At 43.9% G+C, this 21,965-nt stretch overlaps 1 protein-coding gene across 6 annotated transcripts in view; it reads left to right on the top strand.

Annotated features, from left to right (window-relative positions):
• The window catches only part of LOC106586495 (leucine-rich repeat and calponin homology domain-containing protein 1), a 100,328-nt gene that overhangs the window by 62,016 nt on the left and 16,347 nt on the right, over positions 1 to 21,965 (top strand). For all 6 annotated transcript variants that reach the window (XM_014173867.2, XM_014173865.2, XM_014173866.2 and 3 more), the window contains exons 5-13: positions 7,687 to 7,823; positions 8,248 to 8,378; positions 9,286 to 9,373; positions 9,819 to 9,924; positions 12,695 to 12,813; positions 13,976 to 14,043; positions 14,764 to 14,844; positions 21,153 to 21,230; positions 21,305 to 21,347. In XM_014173867.2, coding sequence (XP_014029342.2) covers positions 7,687 to 7,823; positions 8,248 to 8,378; positions 9,286 to 9,373; positions 9,819 to 9,924; positions 12,695 to 12,813; positions 13,976 to 14,043; positions 14,764 to 14,844; positions 21,153 to 21,230; positions 21,305 to 21,347 — 851 coding nt within the window. The remainder of the gene's footprint in view (positions 1 to 7,686; positions 7,824 to 8,247; positions 8,379 to 9,285; positions 9,374 to 9,818; positions 9,925 to 12,694; positions 12,814 to 13,975; positions 14,044 to 14,763; positions 14,845 to 21,152; positions 21,231 to 21,304; positions 21,348 to 21,965) is intronic.

Raw genomic sequence — 21,965 nt, 5'->3', positions numbered from 1 at the left:
GTTAAGATTGATAGTTTTTTATAAGATAAGTTTAATGCTAGCTAGCGACTTACCTTGGCTTCTTGCTGCCCTCGCGTAACAGGTAGTCAGCCTGCCATGCAGGCTCCTCGTGGAGTGCAATGTAAGGCAGGTGGTTAGAGCGTTGGACTGGTAACCAGAAGGTTGTACAAACGAATACCCGAATCCCCCCTGAACAAGGCAGTTAACCCCCATTCCTAGGCCGTCATTGAAAATAAGAATGTGTTCTTAATCTGACTTGCCTAGTTAAATAATTTTTATTTTATTTTTTTTTTTTTTTTACACAATCTGCAAATCGGTGGCCATAAATACCGATTTACCGATTGTTATGGAAACTCGAAATCGGCCCTAATTAATCGACAATTCCGATTAATCGGTCGACCTCTAGTTCTGACAGTGCAGTAATATCTAACAAGTAATCTAACAAATCCACAACAACTACCTAATACACACAAATCTAAAGGGAAAGAATAAGAATATGTACATATAAATATATGGATGAGCGATGACCGAGCAGCATAGGCAAGATGCAATAGATGGTATAAAATACAGTATATACATATGAGATTAGCAATGTAAGATATGTAAACATTAAAGTTGCATTATTTAAAGTGACTAGTGATCCATTTATTAAAGTGGCCAATGATTCGAGTCTGTATGTAGGCAGCTGCCTCTCTGTGTTAGTGATGGCTGTTTAACTGTCTGATGGCCTTGAGATAGAAGCTGTCTTTCAGTCTCTCGGTCCCAGCTTTGATCCACCTGTACTGACCTCACCTTCTGGATGGTAGTGGGATGAACAGGCAGTGGTTCAGGTGGTTGTTGTCCATGATTGCCTTTTTGGCCTTCCTGTGACATCGGGTGCTGTAGGTGTCCTGGAGGGCAGGTAGTTTGCCCCCGGTGATGCGTTGTGCAGACCGCACCACCCTCTGGAGAGCCTTGTGGTTGAGGGAGGTGCAGTTGCCGTACCAGGCGGTGATACAGCCTGACAGGATGCTCTCAATTGTGCGTCTGTAAAAGCTTGAAGGATTTAGTTGACAAGACAAGCTCAGGAGGCTGAAGAATTTGAAGAAGTGTTGTTGTGCCTTTTTCACCACACTGTCTGTGTGGGCGGACCATTTTAGTTTGTCCGTGATGTGTACGCCGAGGAACACTTTCTCCACTGCTGTCCCATCGATGTGGATAGGGGAGTGCTCCCTCTGCTGTTTCCTGAAGTCCATGATCAGCTCCTTTTGTTTTGTTGACGTTGAGTGGCAGGTTGTTTTCCTGACACCACACTCTGAGTGCCCTCACCTCCTCCCTGTAGGCTGTCTCGTCATTGTTGGTAATCAAGCCCACTACTGTTCTCTGCAAACTTGATGATTGAGTTGGAGGCGTGCATGGCCACGCAGTCATGGGTGAACAGGGAGTACAGGAGGGGGTTGAGCACGCACCCTTGTGGGGCCCCAGTGTTGAGGATTAGCGAAGTGGAGATGTTGTTTCCTACCTTTACCACCTGGGGGCAGCCTGTCAGGAAGTCCAGGACCCAATTGCACAGGGAGGGGTTGAGACCCAGGGCCTCAAGCTTAATGATAAGCTTGGAGGGTACTATGGTGTTGAATGCTGAGCTGTAGTCAATGAACAGCATTCTTATGTAGGTATTCCTCTTGTCCAGATGGGATAGGGCAGTGTGATGGTGATTGCATTGTCTGTGGACCTGTTGGGGCGATATGCAAACTGAAGTGGGTCTAGGGTGGCAGGTAAGGTGGAGGTGATATGATCCTTAATTACATTTAGATGTTCCGCTAGCGGAACACCGCTCCAATATCCAATGATAGGGCGTGGCGCGAATTACAAACTCCTCAAAAACTTCAATTTTTCAAACATATTACTATTTTACACCATTTTAAAGACAAGACTCTCCTTTATCTAACCAAATTGTCCAATTTCAAAAAGGCTTTACAACGAAAGCAAAACATTAGATTATGTCAGGAGAGTACCCAGCCAGAAATAATCACACACCCATTTTTCAAGCTAACATATGTCACAAAAACCAAAACCACAGGTAAATGCAGCACTAACCTTTGATGATCTTCATCAGATGACACTCCTAGGACATTATGCTATACAATACATGCATGTTTTGTTCAATCAAGTTCATATTTATATCAAAAACCAGCTTTTTACATTAGCATGTGACGTTCAGAACTAGCATACCCACCGCAAACTTCCGGTGAATTTACTAAATTACTCACGATAAACGTTCACAGAAAACATAACAATTATTTTAATAATTATAGATACAGAACTCCTTTATGCAATCGCGGTGTCAGATTTTAAAATAGCTTTTCGGTGAAAGCACATTTTGCAATATTCTGAGTAGATAGCCCGGCCATCATGGCTAGCTATTTTGACACCCACCAAGTTTGGCACTCACCAAACTCAGATTTACTATAAGAAAAATTGGATTACCTTTGCTGTTCTTCGTCAGAATGCACTCCCAGGACTTCTAGTTTACACCCAATGTTGTTTTGGTTCCAAATAATCCATAGTTATATCCAAATAGCGGCGTTTTGTTCTTGCGTTCAAGACACTATCCGAAGGGTGACACGCCGGCGCGTATCGTGACAAAAAAATGTAAAAATATTCCATTACCGTACTTCGAAGCATGTCAAACGCTGTTTAAAATCAATTTTTATGCGATTTTTCTCGTAAAATAGCGATAATATTCCGACCGGGAGACGTCGTTTTCGTTCAAAGACTGAAAATGTAAAATGGACTCTTCACGCGCGCACCCGTTTCATTGTTTTCAGATCGACCACTATCCAAATGCGCTACTGTTTTTCGCCCAGGGACTGCAGGGTCATCATTCCCCGTTCTGGTGCCTTCTGAGAGCCTATGGGAGCCTTAGAAAATGTCACGTTACAGCAGAGATCCTCTATTTTCCATAAAGAGGCTATAGAAGGCCAAGAAATGGTCAGAGAGAGCACTTCCTGTATGCAATCTTCTCAGGTTTTGGCCTGCCATATGAGTTCTGTTATACTCAGACACCATTCAAACAGTTTTAGAAACTTTAGGGTGTTTTCTCTCCAAATCAAACAATTATATGCATTTTCTAGTTTCTGGGCAGGAGTAATAACCAGATTAAATCGGGTACGTTTTTTTTATCCGGCCGTGAAAATACTGCCCCCTATCCTAAACAGGTTAATAACTAGTCTCTCAAAGCACTTCATGATGACAGAAGTGAGTGCTATGGGGTGATTGTCATTTAGGTCAGTTACCTTTGGTTACCCTTGGGTACAGGAACAATGGTGGCCATCTTGAAGCATGTGTGAGCTTTTCTCTTTTGCCAAGATAATCCATCCAGCTGACAGGTGTGGCATATCAAGAAGCTGATTAAACAGCATGATCATTACACAGGCGCACCTGTGCTGGGGTACAATAAAAGGTCACTCTAAAAAACAGGGGTGGGCAATTCCAGTCCTCGAGGGCCTGATTTGTGTCACAGTTTTGCCCCAGCCCCAGCTAACACACCTGACTAGAATAAACACCTAATCATGATCTTCAGTGTAGAATGCAATTTGATTAAATCAGCTGTGTTTGCTAGGGATGGAGAAAAAATGTGACACCAATCAGGCCCCCGAGGACTGGAGTTGCCCACCCCTGCTCTAAAATGTGCAGTTTTGTCACAGAACACAATGCCACAGACGTTCCAAGTTGAGGGAGCGTGCAATTGGCATGCTGACTGCAGGAATGTCCACCAGATCTGTTGCCAGAGAATTTAATGTTAATTTCTCTACCATAAACTGCCTCCAACGTCGTTTTAGAGAATTTGGCAATACGTCCAACCTGCCGCAGCAGACCATGTGTAACCATGCCAGCCCAGGACCTCCAAATCCGGCTTCTTCACCTGCGGGATCGTCTGAGACCAGCCACCTGGACAGCTGATGAAACTGTGGGTTTGCACAACAGAAGAATTTCTGAACAAACTGTCAGAAAGTCTCAGGGAAGCTCATCTGCGTGCTCGTCGTCCTCACCAGGGTCTTGACCTACTGCAGTTTGGCGTCGTAACCGACTTCAGTGGGCAATTGTTCACCTTCAATGGCCACTGGCACGCTGGAGAAGTGTGCTCTTCATAGATTAATCCCTGTTTCAACTGTACCGGGCAGTTTGGGCGTCGTGTGGGCGAGCGGGATGTAAACAAATGTGTGTACAAAATTTGAGCGCAATAAGGGTTTTGTGCATATGGAACATTTTGGGAATGTCTTATTTCAACTCATGAATCATGGGAACAACACTTTTACATGTTGCATTTTTTATATTTTTGTTCAGTGTATGTCTGTCTCAGACAGATATATGATGTCTATGATCCAGTCTCCTGGTATGTCTTAGGGCCTAGGGGTATTGTAGCAGTGGTCTTTGTGGTTTCAGAGGTCTAGTAGAGTAAAAGACGTCTGTAACAGGACAGCTCTCTAAATCCCAGAGACGCCACCCGCCATCTGTCAGAACCTCTTGTTGTCTGAATGATGGACGAGAGTATTTTTCCGAACAGTCTTACTACATATTTTCCTCGTGTGCGTTTCTGTTGCAGATTTACAGAAAGTGCTTTATGATCCCGCTGCAGATGCTCCATCCTCTCTGGGTTTGATTGATGAGCCTTAATCTGGCCAGGAGGCTCGAGTCCGTTAGTGGAGGACAGGAGAGGAGATAGTGGATTGGACGAGAGCCCTGGGGAGGAGGGGATGTTGGGAAATCGTGTTTTAGATGAATGGTGGTTGAACTTTCGGGGCGTCCCTCCTCAAATGTCTTTTTGTTGAGACCCCCTTTCTGGACCACCAAGGCACTGAATAATTTTAGTCATCTTGTCTTAGAGGTTTCTTTGTTGGTTTTTGGAAATTCCTATGGTTACTGATTCAGTAGGTCAGTGGTTTCCAAACTTTTTATAGTCCCATACCCCTTCATTCAACCTCCAGCTGCATACCCCCTCTAGCACCAGGGTCAGCGCACTCTCAAATGTTTTTTAGTTGTTGCCATCATTCTAAGCCTGCCACACACACACTATACGATACATTTATTAAACATAAGAATGAGTGTGAGTTTTTGTCATAACCCGGCTTGTGGGATGTGACAAAGAGCTCTTATAGGACCAGGGCACAAATAATAATAATCAATTATTTTGCTCATTATTTAACCATCTTACATATAAAACCTTATTTGGGGCCTCCCGAGTTGTGCAGTGGTCTAAGGCACTGCATCACAGTGCTCTCTGTGCCACAAGAGATTCTGGGTTCGAGTCCAGGCTCTGTCGCAGCCGGCTACGACCGGGAGACCCATGGGGTGGCGCACAATTGGCCCAGCGTCGTCCGGATTAGGGGAGGGTTTGGCCGGTAGGGATGTCCTTGTCCCGTCGCGCACTAGTGACTCCTGTGGCGGGCCGGGCGCAGTGCAGGCTGACACGGTTGCCAGGTGTACGGTGTTTCCTCTGACACATTGGTGCGGCTGGCTTCCGGGTTAAGTGGGCATTGTGTCAAGAAGCAGTGTGGCTTGGTTGGGTTTCGGAGAACGCATGGCTCTCGACCTTCGCCTAGTGAGGGCCGAGAATCCACTCTCACATACGCTACCGGTCAAAAGTTTTAGAACACCTACTCATTCAAGGGTTTTTCTTTATTTTTCACTATTTTCTACATTGTAGAATAATAGTAGATACATCAAAACTATGAAATAACACACATGGAATCATGTAGTAACCAAAAAACTGTTAAACAAATCAAAATGTATTTTATATTTGAGATTCTTGAAATAGCCACAAATGTAAAAGAATGTGAATCACATTTTTTATTTGGGGTACCCCCGACGGCATTGCGTGTACCCCAGTTTGGGAATACCTGCAGTAGGTGATACAGATTCTGAAAATATTGTCTGGAGGTTGAAATCCTGTTGTAGAAAATGTTGGTAAAGTTCTTGAAAGCTTGGGAAATGGAAATGATTTACTGTACTATTCAGAATGAGATATCTCTCTTTTTTGACTGAATGATAGTAGAAGTCCCTCATAAGTTATTTTAAGGGGTGACCTTGAGGGAAGAGGATGTGACAGACTTTCTCATTTCAGCTAATTAAGAAAAGTAGAATACTGGTTGGTTAAAAAAATGATATTTGGAGCTCACCCTCATGTCCTCCAAGACAAGGTTTATCTTTGTCATCTCAGCGATTTTAATTATAAAAGGTTGTCAGAGAGATATAGTCGTCATTGTTTCGCTTGAATTTCGACCTTTTGAGGAATGTGTTGCTGGCACAGAATCTCTGAGACTCTCTAGCTCTGAGAGACTCTTTCTCTCCTAGCTAGCACGTAACGTTCTGAGAAGCATGTGTTTTGTTAGAGCTTTGTGAGAGCTTGCTTGTCCTGTGATTTATTTTGCATACAACACTCCCACAAACTTATGGGAATGGTGCAGGATACCCAGCTAGCTCATAATGTTCTGAGAACCATATGTTTCTTAGCTGAGAATTTCTGTACTTCAGCATAAGGTTTCCTCTTGGTTCTATTTAAAGTCATGTTCTCAGAACGTTCAGAGAACTTTAAGAAACAACGTTCTTCTGTGGGAATTTCAGTACTTATGCTTTTTACAGGTTTCCTCATTGTTCTATTTAGAGTCATGTTTTCAGAATTTCTGTGCTTGGAGTTCAAACATTTAACCCAAACTAAGCTAACGGTGTTATAAAAAGTCTTATTAAAACATGTTCTCAATGTTATTTAATTACCTTCCAATAACCTATAATTACCGTTCTCAGAACATTAATAAAACCTCCCAGGAAAATGTTCAGGGAACCATATTAAAACGTTCTCAGAACCTCCCTTCAACCTAAATATTTACAGGTGAAATTTTCACTTTTGTTCTTAGCTTTGTTCCCAGAACCAATGCGAAACCAAAAACTTAAGTTTCCACAACTTCCAAGGAACCAAATGTGCTGGCTGGGCTGTTAATACATTTACTATATTTCTCTCTCTGTCATTGACCTTTCACTGTCTGTTTTCTCTCTGTCTGATTTCAGGACTACTTTATCCAATGTTGCCCATTTAAATGCATATGATACGACAACGCTTCACCAGTAACACCCAGCCTAATAGCTGCTATTTATTTTATCAGTATTTTCCAATGTTGTGATAGTCAGCCTCTCTGTCTGTGGTTTTCTTCTGTTCCCTAGCTATGTCTCTCCTCCCACATGGACAGAGCCATAGTGGTTTGTGCCGAGGTTAGTGCATAAGATGCGTTCCTCCAGTTTATTTTTAACTTTTGGCACGGTCCATGTTAGTGGAACTTTGGCAGTGAGGGACCCTTGAAGTATCAGGACTGCTCCTGCTGAGCTGTGGGAGTTTCTAGAGGGGAAAGTTCTGTCTGATGATCCTAGTCATGACCTTGTCAACCCACACACTCTGGATTCTGTGGATGTTGCTCAGAGGTTGTCTGGGTGTTTATACTGGGTTGTTGATGTGGGTTATGTAGATGTTGTTCTTGTGGACAATTCTCTCTTCCTCAGGATGACGGCCACAGGGCTGTAAGCTCTACCCTGATAGGTGGATGGAGCTCCATGTCAACGATGACCCTCAGGAGACCACTGGAGTCATGTCCCAGAGCTGTTGACTCACACACACAATTACTCCTCTAACTCTAGGAATTGTGTGTTCGCCCTCAGACTTGGCGGAGCTTCCCCTGGTGAAGTTTGATTTCTCCTGTAACAAGGTGTCCACCATCCCAGTGTGCTACAGGAAGATGTCCCAGCTCCAGTCACTACAGCTGGAGAACAACCCCCTACAGAGCCCCCCTGCACAGGTCAGTCTGGTTTAGGGATGGGCACAGATAATCAAATATCCCAACAGACGTTAGTATTCGATCACTTGCAAGTAGGCCTATTCATAAAAGTACAAATATATAGCCCTATTTTAACAATGAAAAGGCTTTGTCTGAGCACATAATGTTCACAAAAAACACACTGTATTTCAACTATCCGGATATCTGAAAAAATTTCAAATGTCCGTCCCTAGTCTGGGTCTGCATGGGGCTATGGCTTTCTCCACAGCTTGGCATGACATACGCTGCAATGGAATGTAGCGTTCATCATAGGACATTCTAGTTGACCATGTCACTGTGTTTATTTTGTTTTAGCTTTCCATATAGTGGAATTATTTGTGTACCTTCTACTTTTCTATCATCATCTAGTTGCTCTAATTCATTCATTTGATGATCTGTTTTCTAGATCTGCATAAAGGGAAAAGTTCACGTATTTAAGTACCTGAGCATCGAGGCGTGTCGGAGTGACAAGATGCCTGACTCTCTCTACCTGCCTGTCATGGAGCGCCTCAGCCTATCACGTCCCACCACTGGCAGGTGAGTTGCTATGGCAACCATACTGGAGACAACTGATAGTGCTGGGCTGGTACAAAAGCCTGCACACACTTTGGCTCTCTAGGACCAGTATTGGCAACCTCTGATTTATTTACCACGGAGTGTTGCCAGATTCTCCATTTCTACCTGTTGTTATAGTGCTGCTGCTGAGCCTTCCTCTCACAGTGTGTATGAGAGTGAAGTGTTTTACAGGGAGGGAGGATGTTCTGTAAGGTGCCCTGTAATGTCCGCCCCCACCCCTATAACCCTCCCCACTGCAAAGCGTGGGCAGGACAAATGTTCCTTTTGTCCTGGAGAGCTTAGAGACTCACACTCACATCCCGCTCTCACACACACACTCCTGGCAGTGGAGGAAAAGAACAGCAGAGCTATTTATAATTCAGCCATAGAGCCATAGTAGAAGGATCCAACACCCTGGCCCGATGTTTCAGTAGAACTGTATTCACATGGATTCTCATAAAGTTTATATATTGAATGGTAATAACGATTAAGTAGGTGTGAGGCCAGAATTGGATTTAGCGTGTTTATGTGAATGAAGATAAGGACAGAATGCCATATGCTTCACTCTGATCAGTGAACATGCTCCCTTGGGATGCAAATGTAGGTGGCCTAGAAACGACAAGGTGTGTGTGTGTGTGAGAGCGAGAGAGAGAATCTCGGTTCAGTTGTCTGGAGACTATGTTCAGTGGATCACTTCTCTTAAACCTAGCTTCCATGTGTGTGAGAGACAAAGCGAGAGAAAGAGAGAGCGTGACAGAGCCCTGCTTCTCCTCTGCGATCGGAGCGATTAGACTCTGCTCTGTCACTTTCTCTCCTCTTTCTTCCTCCGCGTGCGTTTTTACATCCTGACCCTGGCCGTCCCATAATCCTCTCACCCCTCTCCTCTCAGCACGGAGGACATTGACCAGAATAAGAAACAGGACACTGACTCAGGAGTTGGCAGTGACAACGGGGACAAGAGACTGTCTGCCACCGAGGTAGAATGAGTGTGTGTGTTTGTTTGTGTGCGCACCCCGCATGCATTTTTGTGTAACATTTGCATTGATTACACAGTATGTGTCCGACATTATACATTGCCATTGAACGTTCCCTTCATTTTCTGCGCCATGACTTCAGAATGTTTAGAAATGTTTGTTCTTTTTGTTCTTTCTTACTTGTCTACCGGTATACATTCATCCATGACCTCAGTGTATTTTGTGATGATCAGATAAAAGTAGTGAAGAAGATATTGTCAGGTGTGATACAACAGTTCTCTGGAGTGATGCATTTGACAGAATATCTGGTTGTTTTTTGTCAGCTGAAACATTTGGCTGATTCTGACTGAAATACTGTTGAGTTGTATCAGCTGAAGTGCTTAGATTTCTGTTGGTAACAGAAATGTTTGCTAGTGTTTTTGGTAACTGGGCTGTGTGGTTGTTTCAGCCCTCAGACGAGGACAGCTTGAGTCTCAATGTCCCCATGTCCCACATCACAGAGGAGGAGGGGCTAAGCAAAGACGACTCCAGCGAACACATCAGCGCTCTCACAGGTAACACACACACACACACACACACACACACACACACACACACACACACACACGCCACACGTCTCCGACACTCTCAGTAAGGATATCTCCACCCCACTCCACCCACCGACCCTGTCAATGAGTAGCCACCCATCACCGATACCAGCCCTCCTGAATGGGAGAAGAGAACAGCCAGCAGGGCTGTGTGTTACATCCTCAGATTAGGATAACACAGTAACACTGCCCAGATAGACACTGTAGAGAGGCCTCTGGTTTATGTTACTCCCCTATCTGCCACAAGAAAAAACAGAATAGAAACATTGTCACTTTCTGTTGCTCTAAAGAGAGGACGTGGGATAAAAGAGATGTTTCCGGGGGCCTTCATGGTGTCTATGTGGCTCAGTGGGAGTTTTTCCAGATTGTTGTTTTTGAGAAAGACGGAGGGAGCTCTGGGGCAGTGTTGACCCTGGCTAAACTCTGTGTGTGTGTGTGTGACGGGGACAGGAAGTAAAGATATACACCAGGAAGGCTATGTCAGCACACACAGGGAGTAGTCTGGGAGGGGGGTCACTGATATGCTGGCGGTCCTCAGACTGGGTAGGAATGGTGTTGAAAGTGAAGGTGGTGTGAGAGTGTAACAGTACTAATGAAGTGTATGTGTAACATGTAAACTCAGCAAAAAAAGAAACGTCCCTTTTTCAGGACCCTGTCTTTCAAAGATAATTCGTGAAAATCCAAATAACTTCACAGATCTTCATTGTAAAGAGTTTAAACACTGTTTCCCATGCTTGTTCAATGAACCATAAACAATTAATGAACATTCACCTGTGAAACGGTCGTTAAGGTACTAACAGCTTAAGGTCACAGTTATGAAATCTTAGGACACTAAAGAGGCCTTTCTACTGACTGAAAAACACCAAAAGAAAGATGCCCAGGGTCACTGCTCATCTGCGTGAACGTGCATTATGCATGCTGCAAGGAGGCATAAGGACTGCAGATGTGGCCAGGGCAATAAATTGCAATGTCCGTACTGTGAGACGCCTAAGACAGCGCTACAGGGAGACAGGACAGACAGCTGATCGTCCTCGCAGCGGCAGACCACGTGTAACAACACCTGCACAGGATCGGTACATCTGAACATCACACCTGTTGGACAGGTACAGGATGGCAACAACAACTGTCCAAGTTACACCAGAAACGCACAATCCCTCCATCAGTGCTCAGACTGTCTGCAGTAGGCTGAGAGAGGCTGGACTGAGGGCTTGTAGGCCTGTTGTAAGGCAGGTCCTCACCAGACATCACCGGCAACAACGTTGCCTATGGGCACAAACCCACCGTCGCTGGACCAGACAGGACTGGCAAAAAGTGCTCTTCACTGGCGAGTCGCGGTTTTGTCTCACCAGGGGTGATGGTCGGATTCGCGTTTATCGTCAAAGGAATGAGCGTTACACCGAGGCCTGTACTCTGGAGCGGGATCTGGAGGTGGAGGTGGAGGGTCAGTCATGGTCTGGGGCGGTGTCACAGCATCATCGGACATAGCTTGTTGTCATTGCAGGCAATCTCAACGCTGTGCGTTACAGGGAAGACATCCTCCTCCCTCATGTGGTACCCTTCCTGTAGGCTCTTCCTGACATGACCCTCCAGCATGACAATACCACCAGCCATACTGCTCGTTCTGTGCGTGATTTCCTGCAAGACAGGAATGTCAGTGTTCTGCCATGGCCAGCGAAGAGCCCAGATCTCAATCCCATTGAGCACGTCTGGGACCTGTTGGATCGGAGGGTGAGGGCTAGGTCCATTCCCCCCAGAAATGTCCTGGAACTTGCAGGTGCCTTGGTGGAAGAGTGGGGTAACATCTCACAGCAAGAACTGGCAAATCTGGTGCAGTCCATGAGGAGGAGATACACTGCAGTATTTAATGCAGCTGGTGGCCACACCAGATACTGACTATTTGTTCAGGGACACATTATTCAATTTCTGTCACATGTCTGTGGAACTTGTTCAGTTTATGTCTCAGTTGTTGAATCTTGTTATGTTCATACAAATATTTACACATGTTAAGTTTGCTGAAAATAAACGCAGTTGACAGTGAGAGGACGTTTTTTTGTTGTTGCTGAGTTTGTGTTAAATGGCAGGCTTGATCAAACTGACTCAGATGAGATGAGGGGCGTCACCTTTTAGTCACTAAGCCCTCTAATTTATTGGAAGAATGTGGCCTGGTACAACATGGTGGACTCATCAATACTGTGGAAAAGTGTAGCAGGGCTGTTATATTAGCAGAGCTCGGATGGATGCGAGAGAGCGAGCTTTGCCTTAACAGCAGACTCTTACATTTCCTCAGCGAAAGCAACGTCAAATTGGCTTTTTACCAAATTACCGTACAACAGACCACATATTCACCCTGCACAGACCACGTATTCACCCTGCACACCTTAATTAACAAATAAAGGCAAAGTCTTCTCATGCATTGTTTATTTTAAAAAAAAGAGAGAGATTTATGGATGGTTAAACAGATATGCATGAAAATGCCCTCAAATACTGTACTGTCACCTTCTGTACATTTCAATAAAAATCGATTGCTGACATATAGAGACACATAAAAACATAAATATTCACTGTCCAAATACATATGGAGGGGAGTGTAATGTTTCACTATCCACCCAAATCTCATAAACGAGCGATCATACACTATATTTTCTACATATATAAGGGAAGTGTCTCCATACAGTACAGCCTTTCAACTGTGACATTCTTTCCATTGATCTCTGACCTCGATCTCTGCCCCCTGTAGCGGACCCCCACGGGGACGGGGTGCGACTGATAGAGGAGAGGCCCACTGAGGCCCTGAAGGAACAGTTTGGCTACAGAGACTCTTCTGCTCTCAGCAACTGCTTTGTCAGCTACATCAAGGCAAGGCCATTCTCTCTCTCTCGCACTCACTCACTCCCTGAAAGATTTGGTTTAAAGTTAATTAGGTGAGCAACTTGCTGAATTCATACATTTTGACATTTTGGGTGAACTACCCCTTTAATGGGTGATTTTTGGGTCAACCTTTTCAACCTGGGTCTCAGCATCATCCATTATGAGCTAGATGTCTAGACTGACTCTGGAGCTGTTACTAAGGATGATAATGTTCATATCTGCACCTCCACTTCCATTAAGGCTGTCTGTATTGTCAAAGATTCATGGGGAAATGGCCGTGCTGTAAATCATGAATGGATTGGTGTTTTTAACAAAATGAAAAGTGTAGCTGATGTGTTCAGACTTCCAGTCTCATGTATATTACATTCGTTCTCTATGATCCAATACTGTTTATCCGGTCACACTTTTATCCAGCTCTTGGTGAAGACCTTTGGATGGCCGGTAGGCTTGATTAATGGCCCTTAATGATACTGTAACGTTAATGCATATGGATGGAATATGAATCTTCAGTAATCATTTAGATTGTAATTTAGATCATGATATATTGATATCTCAGTCATCTCAATAGGCCAGTATGGATGATATCTCAATAGGCCAGTATGGATGATATCTTCAGATTAGGGGCAGGAAAAACTCCTGGTACTCTTGATTGCTATTCCCACCATTCTCCGTCTTTCATTCTCTATCTATCTCCCTCCCTCCCCTGCTGTCCCATGGGCGTGTGACATCGAGATATAAAACTGTACATAGCCATAATGACATTTGAAATGTCTATTCCTTTGAAACTTGTGAGTGTAATGTTTACTGTTAATTTTTGGTTTGTTCCACTATAGTTTATCTATTTCACTTGCTTTGGCAATATAAACATGTTTCCCATGCCAATAGAGCCCATGAATTGAATTGACAGGATGGTCTCATCTTCAACCCCATGTGGATTGTGTCAGCAGGTCTTTGAACGAGGGAGGGGGAGTGTGAGGGGTGGCACACTGGCCTGCTTATTCACTCTCTCACTCACTATGGAAAAAGTCTAGTGATGGTAATGTTGAACCGCAACCAATCGCTGGCTGGTCCTCTGGATCATGTGACCTGACTGCAGCTGATGTCGCGTGTGTGTAACTCGGTGTGTGTGTGTGTGTTCCTGCTCATGCAGGGACGGACGGCAGACTACGACGAGCCCCTCAGGATAGAAGAAGAAACACACTGGGCCTCTGAACAGACGTGAGTATCCCTCCATCCATCCGTCTTTCATCTCGTCATCCATCCAGTTCTCTCCTTTTCGCCTCCCTCTCTCTGTTCACTGTAGTGGGTGTGTCTCTGTGTGTCGGTCTATTTCTATCTTTTCTTTCTCTCTCTCTCTCTCTCTCTCTCTCTCTCTCTCTCTCTCTCTCTGTCTCACTTTCTCTCTATCTCGCTCTCTTTCTCTCTCTTGCTTTCTCTCTCTGGGCTACAGTATAAAGTGTTATTTTTGTCTTTATGCATCCATAGGCCGTAGTACTCTTTGTCCATCTGTATTCACGTTGATTGATGTACACTGTCAGCACTTTACTGTAGGCTAAAGTAGAAACGTCTTTGGTGTTTTTTAAGAAGCTGTGCTCCTCCCAAGTTGTTCTTGGCTCTTCTATACTGTGGTCGCTGTTTTCTTAGATGAAAGATAGACCCACGCTGTCGAATGTGGCCCAAAAAGAGGCTTGAAAAATGCTCTTTATTTAAACAGACCATCACCATACTATTTTCTTGCCACAGCAAAGCTATGTGTGTTCTGCTACAAACCACATGATGTATTTTGGTTGTGCCTTTGATATCTATACCAGGGCAACATTAGGTTAGCATTTAAAATATTCTTCACATGAATGTCGTATTCCAAAAATATTATGTATTGGTGAAACATGGTTCTGAATTGTAAACAAGATGACTCACTTCCTGTTTCCTGGCCCATAGGTCAAAGGTCACAGAAGGAACACACATTGCCATGATCAACCAGCTGAAGGAGGCTGTGGAGCTACTACAAGACCCTAACAGGTGGGCACCATTATGATACTTAATTAACATTAAACATGTTTAGCACCTCCAGGCTTACATGCTGTTGATGCACGCCTTGAGAACATATTTTTAAAAGTTGGGAAAATCTATTGAATATACAGTAGCCTACACCATCACAATACAACTGTTATTTATTTAGTTGTGATAGGCTAATAAACTTGGGAATGTCTTAGAAGTCAAAACATATGGGCTGCATGATGCGGCTCTATATTGATGATTTGGAAAAAGTTGCAAAAAAAGGCATGCGCTCCCAGAGAGAGACAATTACATCGTTGCTCGTCTTGTGTAGCAAGCAAGTTAGGGTATATCTAATCAATGGAAGATGGAATTAAAATGGCAGAATTAAAACTGAAATGAGAAAGACCAAAAGCCTACAGGTAAACTGCTATTTAGGCTATAATCTGAATGGAGTTGTTATGTGTAGGCTAACTGTAGGACGGTGAGAAGCGCAGTAATGTTATGGCTAGCCTCAGTTAGCCTAGTTAGCTGCTTCCGCTTGATTTGATGCAGTCAAGACAGGTACTATGTAATCGGATGGGATGATAAATAACTAGCAAGAAGTTAGTCTAGTGGGAGTTAACAGCGGTTGCGGTCTCTCCCTCCATGCCTGCTCCGGTGCTCCGCGTGTCTTACACACACATTCACACACACACACACTGTACGGCCTCCGCTCCCTATAGCCTACAGCTGCTTGCTCTGTGCCTCTCCCTCTCTCCCTTTTCTCCATGGCTCCGGTTTAATAAAGTAGCAAAACAATTGGCTTTTCTGCTGCTTCTCTCACTCGGACCAGACCGGGTCCATAAGGGGATGGGTCTGGTTGTTCTTTCGGGAACAGGTTTTAAAAATGTATTTATGCATATTAGGTCCTGGACTTTTCCGTGTCTATTTCGGAACAGGACCTCTAACTTCCATCTAAACATATTTTTCCATATATAGACAGACACACCCTATATGTTTGAATAAAATCAACTACATATGCACTGAGCTTGTCTGATGCTTTAAGCACACTATTTGATTAAATAATTAAGACTCACAAATGACTCGAGCCGATGCCACAGCATAAAAAAAGGCACTCTGTCTATGTGACTGGCGCACGTTGTCTCGCTCTCCTCCCCACTGCAGAGAAAAGGCACCACAGCACAGCAAGTGTTTATTGCGCTGTCCGTGCTGAAGCTTCAACATCAATCAGATTTATTTTTAAAGCCCTTTTCACATCAGCAGATGTCACAAGTGCTTATACAGAAACCCAGCCTAAAACCCCAAAAGGCAAGCAATGTAGATGTAGAAGCAATGGTGGCTAAGAAAAACTCCCTAGAAAGGCAGGAACCTAGAGAGGAACCAGGCTCTAAGGGGTGGCCAGTCTTCTTCTGGCTGTGCCGGGTGGAGATTATAAGAGTACACGGCCATTAAGACCAGATTGTTCTTCAAGATCGATACATGACCAGCACGGTCAAATAATAATCACAGTGGTTTTAGAGGGTGCAACAGGTCAGTACCTCAGGAGTAAATGTCGGTTTGCCTTTCATAGCCGAGCATACAGAGGTCGAGACAGCAGGTGCGGTAGAGAGAGCAAGAGAGAAAAACAGCAGGTCTGGGACAAGGAAGCACGTCCGGTAAACAGGTCAGGGTTCCATTGCCGCAGGCAGAACAGTTTAAACTGGAGCAGCAGAACGACTAGGGTGGACTGGGGACAGCCAGGAGTCATCAGGCTAGGTAGTCCTGAGGCATGGTCCTAGGGCTCAGGTCTTCCGGGAGAGGAGGAATATATAATTAGAGGGAGCATACTTAAATTCACACAGGACACCAGATAAGACAGGAGAATTACACCAGATATAACCGACTGACCCTAGCCCCCCGGCACATAAACTATTGCAGCATAGATGCAGGCTCTCGAGTGTCACTACAGACCCGGGTTCGATCCCGGGCTGTATCACAACCGGCCTTGATCGGGAGTCCCATAGGTAGGCGCACAATTGGCCCAGTGTTGTCTGGGTTAGGGGAGGGTTTGGCCGTGGTAGGCCATCGTTGTAAAATATGAATGTGTTCTTAACTGACTTGCCTAGTTAAAGAAAGGTTAAATAAAAATGGATAGTGGAGGCTGAGATAGGGGGGTCGGGGTACACTGTGGCCCTGTCCGACGATACCCCAGATAGGGTCTACCGGGCAGGCTATAACCCCACCCACTTTGCCAAAGCACAGCCCCCACACCACTAGAGGGATATCAACAGACCGCCAACTTACTACCCTGAGACCAGGCTGAGTATAGCCCACAAAGATCCCCTCCACCGCACAAGCCCGAGGGGGAGCAAATCCAGACAGGAAGATCACGTCAGTGACTCAACTAGAGGTCGACCGATTAATCGGAATGGATGATTAATTAGGGCCGATTTCAAGTTTTCATAACAATCGGAAATCGGTATTTTTGGATGCCGATTTGGCCGTTCTTTTTTTTTTACACCTTTATTTAACTAGGGAGGTCAGTTAAGAACAAATTCTTATTTTCAATGACGGCCTAGGAACGGTGGGTTAACTGCCTTGTTCAGGGGCAGAACGACAGATTTTTACCTTGTCAGCTCGGGGATTCAATCTTGCAACCTTACGGTTAACTAGTCCAACGCTCTAACCACCTGCTTTACATTGCACTCCATGAGGAGCATGCCTGTTACGCGAATGCAGTAAGAAGCCAAGGTAAGTTGCTAGCTAGCATTAAACTTATCTTATAAAAAACAATCAATCATAATCACTAGTTAACTACACATGGTTGATGATATTACTAGTTTATCTAGCCTGTCCTGCGTTGCATATAATCGCTTAGGTACACGTTGCTCCAACGTGTACCTAACCATAAACATCAATGCCTTTCTTAAAATCAATACACAAGTATATATTTATAAACCTGCATATTTAGTTAATATTGCCTGCTAACATGAATTTCTTTTAACTAGGGAAAATGTGTCACTTCTCTTGCAACAGAGTCAGGGTATATGCAGCAGTTTGGGCCGCATGGCTCGTTGCGAACTGTGAAGACTATTTCTTCCTAACAAAGACAGCCGACTTCGCCAAATGGGGGATGATTTAACAAAAGCGCATTTGCGGAAAAAAACACAATCGTTGCACGACTGTACCTAACCATAAACATCAATGCCTTTCTTAAAATCAATACACAGAAGTATATATTTTTAAACCTGCATATTTATCTAAAAGAAATCCAGGTTAGCAGGCAATATTAACCAGGTGAAATTGTGTCACTTCTCTTGTGTTCATTGCACGCAGAGTCAGGGTATATGCAACAGTTTGGGCCGCCTGGCTCGTTGCGAACTAATTTGCCAGAATTGTACGTATTTATGACATAACATTGAAGGTTGTGCAATGTAACAGGAATATTTAGACTTAGGGATGCCATCTGTTTGTTAGATAAAATACGGAACGGTTCTGTATTTCACTGAAAGGAAAAACGTTTTGTTTTCGAGATGATAGTTTCTGGATTCGACCATATTAATGACCTAAGGCTCGTATTTCTGTGTGTTAGTTATAATTAAGTCTATGATTTGATAGAGCAGTCTGACTGAGCGGTGGTAGGCAGCAGCAGGCTCATAAGCATTCATTCAAAAAGCACTTTCGTGAGTTTTGCCAGCAGCTCTTCAAGCATTGCGCTGTTTATGACTTCAAGCCTATCAACACCCAAGATTAGGCTGGTGTAACCGATGTGAAATGGCTAGCTAGTTAGCGGGGTGTGCGCTAATAGCGTTTCAAACGTCACTTGCTCTGAGACTTGGAGTAGTTGTTCCCCTTGCTCTGCATGGTTAACGCTGCTTCGAGGGTGGCTGTTGTCGATGTGTTCCTGGTTCGAGCCCAGGTAGGAGCGAGGAGAGGGACGGAAGCTATACTGTTACACTGGAAATACTAAAGTGCCTATAAGAACATCCAATAGTCAAAGGTATATGAAATACAAATCGTATAGCGAGAAATAGTCCAACAATTCCTATAATAACTACAACTTAAAACTTCTTACCTGGGAATATTGAAGACTCATGTTAAAAGGAACCACCAGCTTTCATATGTTCTCATGTTCTGAGCAAGGAACTTAAACGTTAGCTTTCTTACATGGCACATATTGCACTTTTACTTTCTTTTCCAACACTTTGTTTTTGCATTATTTAAACCAAATTGAACATGTTTCATTATTTATTTGAGGCTAAATTGATTTTATTGATGTATTATATTAAGTTAAAATAAGTGTTCATTCAGTATTGTTGTAATTGTCATTATTACAAATAAATAAACAAATGTAAAAAATCTGCCGATTAATCGGTATCGGCTTTTTTGGTCCTCCAGCAATCGGTATCGGCGGTTAAAAATCATAATCGGTCGACCTCTAGACTCAACCCCTTCAAGTGACGCACCCCTCCTAGGTATGGCATGGAAGAGCACTCTTAAGTCAGGATTTAAGCCCCCGTAATGGGGTCAGATGCAGAGAATCTCAGTGGAGAGAGGGGAGCCGGCCAGGCAGAGACAGCAAGGGCGGTTCGCCTTGCCGTTCACCTTCGCATCCCTTGGCCAGACTCACTCAATCATAGGACCTACTGAAGAGATGAGTCTTCAATAAAGACTTAAAGGTTGAGACAAAATCTGTGTCTCTCACACATGGAAGGAGAAAGCCCTGCCTCCAGCTGTTTGCTTAGAAATTCTAGGGAGAATTAGGAGGCCTGCGTCTTGTGACCGTAGCGTATGTGTAGGTATGTACGGCAGGACCAAATCGGAGAGATGGGTAGGAGCAAGTCCATGTAATGCTTTGTAGGTTAGCAGTAAAACCTTGAAATCAGCCCTAGCCTTAACAGGAAGCCAGTGTAGCCATTTAGTTTCTTACTTGTTTCTGACTGACAAGTTCTGTTACCCAAATCCCTAATATGTTTATGAAATACAATCCCTATTCCCTCAACCCTTGCTCTCTTTACGTGAAACATTTAAGAGTTGTATGCACGTAACCAATAGGGCCTGACCTATAGCCTATCATAATCACATCAATAAATTGGTTATAACAAACTCCAAACACAGTAATGTTGACAGCAAAATGGATGCGGAGGACGTGGAGGACGTGAAAGCAACTTGAAACGGGTGAATGTTAACTGGTTGCTCAGGAGGGAAAGGTGAAGTCAGATCTGTGGAAGACATTTGACTTAGTTGTAGAAACTACTGGAGATCCAGAAAAAGGAGGGTATAGCAGTAGTGTTGTGTGAGTTATGTTGCTGTTAGATTACAATAGTATTTTGTTTCTGGCCATTTGTAACAGTTTAGACAACACTAAATATGTGTATCAGAGAGGCTGTTCTAATGGAAAAATATATAATCTATAAAGCCTTTATTATAGCAGACTAAAAACAGCTGCATGCATTTGGGAATTGCAGTTTATTTATTGTTTAGGCAGCTCCTTTTCATTTTTTTTTTTAAACTAAAATGCTTGATTGCATTTCAAGCATTTAATATCTCGTATGCTGTGTGATGGCATGAACAAATGAATGATTGATTGATTGATTGTATTAATCCACTGAGACAGGCGGTAATCAGACAACTGCCGTTAGCTAGTTTGGTAGGCTACCTATCAGCTCCATTGTGCACTTTTGGATGGGATTACCGTGACCAACAGTCACATGGACTGTGGGGGTGACTCGTGACTGCTGGTGTGGCGGTAATAAAGTCACCGGACAGCCCTAGACATGATTATCATAATTTGTTGTCTTCTATATGAAGTACCGTTGGACATTGCATTGAAAACTTTGGAGTACCATTATCCCTACTGAGTCAGAGGTTACATTTATGACAAGAACAAGTACATCCCCCAACCCAACAGATGGCTCATTATCATATGCAGATAGAGGCAGTCAAAATCTCCCATACACAGCCCAATGCTCACTCTGAAAAATATATTATCCACCATGTGTCATCTAATCATATTTCAGGTCAATGTTGTTATTGAAATGTCCCACTTGGCCATATCAGAATGTTGTCTTTGTAGCTACAATTCCGTATTTGTCTTATTCTTTCAGAGCCCAGTCATTGGCACACACTGTACCGCATGCTGCTCCCTCCTGCTCTCTAACATGTATATGGTAGCAGAAATGGCACATTTGACTGTCTTCCTTGGTTCTGTGAACATCTAGTTCAGTACAGGGACTGGATAACTCTGGGGCTGTCTCAGTGGAGGTGAAAGACAGTCATTGGGCATTGAGCGGTAAAACTTGTGTGTAGTTGCTTGACGCTACTCTCTCTTTCTCTCTCTCTGCTCTCAGAGTGAATATGGAAACAGAGGACCTGTCTGGAATTCAGCTCTACCCTGTTGAGATGGTCATGGTGGAGGACTCTCTCAAGTAAGGCTGTGGTGTGTGTGTGTGTGTGCGTGTGTGTGTGTCTTAGTCTTACTCAATCTCTTCTCTCACTACAGTGGCCAAGACAGTGACAGCAGTGAAGGACAAACTACATCCAAGGTGAGACCTCTTTCCTATGAGAATCACATGGTTTTACTACATAATGCACACACCAACGAGCACCTATATTGTATGAACTCTGACTATGACCATTGTGTGAGTATGCGTATCATCTGTATGTGCAGTGAAAGGGTGTGTGTGACGGTGTCAAACTGTAAAATACATCAGTAGCATCTGTGTTAGACTAAGACCCCTCTCCTGGGTTAGTGTGTGTTTAGTTTCCCTCCCTGAGCAAGCAGCCCTGCCCTTCCTCCTCCTCTGATGTAATTTCCTGTCTAATGTAATATAGCTCTGCTGCTCATTGGTATTTGAATATTGTTAAGATGACTTGTTTGTAGTATAACATATTTGAGCTGTGGTGAAATAAAGCTTGAATTGCTGTGGAGATTTACACTACATTACCAAAAGTATGTGGACACCTGCTTGTCGAACATCTTATTCCAAAGTCGGGCACTAATGTTGGGCGATTAAGCCTGGCTCGTAGTCGGGATTCCAATTCATCCCCCAAACGTGTTCGATGGGGTTGAGGTCAGGGCTCTATGCAGGCCAGTCAAGTTCTTCCACACCGATCTCGACAAAACCATTTCTGTATGGACCTCACTTTGTGCATAGGGGGCA

This window comes from Salmo salar, chromosome ssa25 (assembly GCF_905237065.1).
Source record: "Salmo salar chromosome ssa25, Ssal_v3.1, whole genome shotgun sequence".
Taxonomy (NCBI): Eukaryota; Metazoa; Chordata; class Actinopteri; order Salmoniformes; family Salmonidae; genus Salmo; species Salmo salar.
This window is presented reverse-complemented; position numbering and strand designations above follow the sequence as displayed.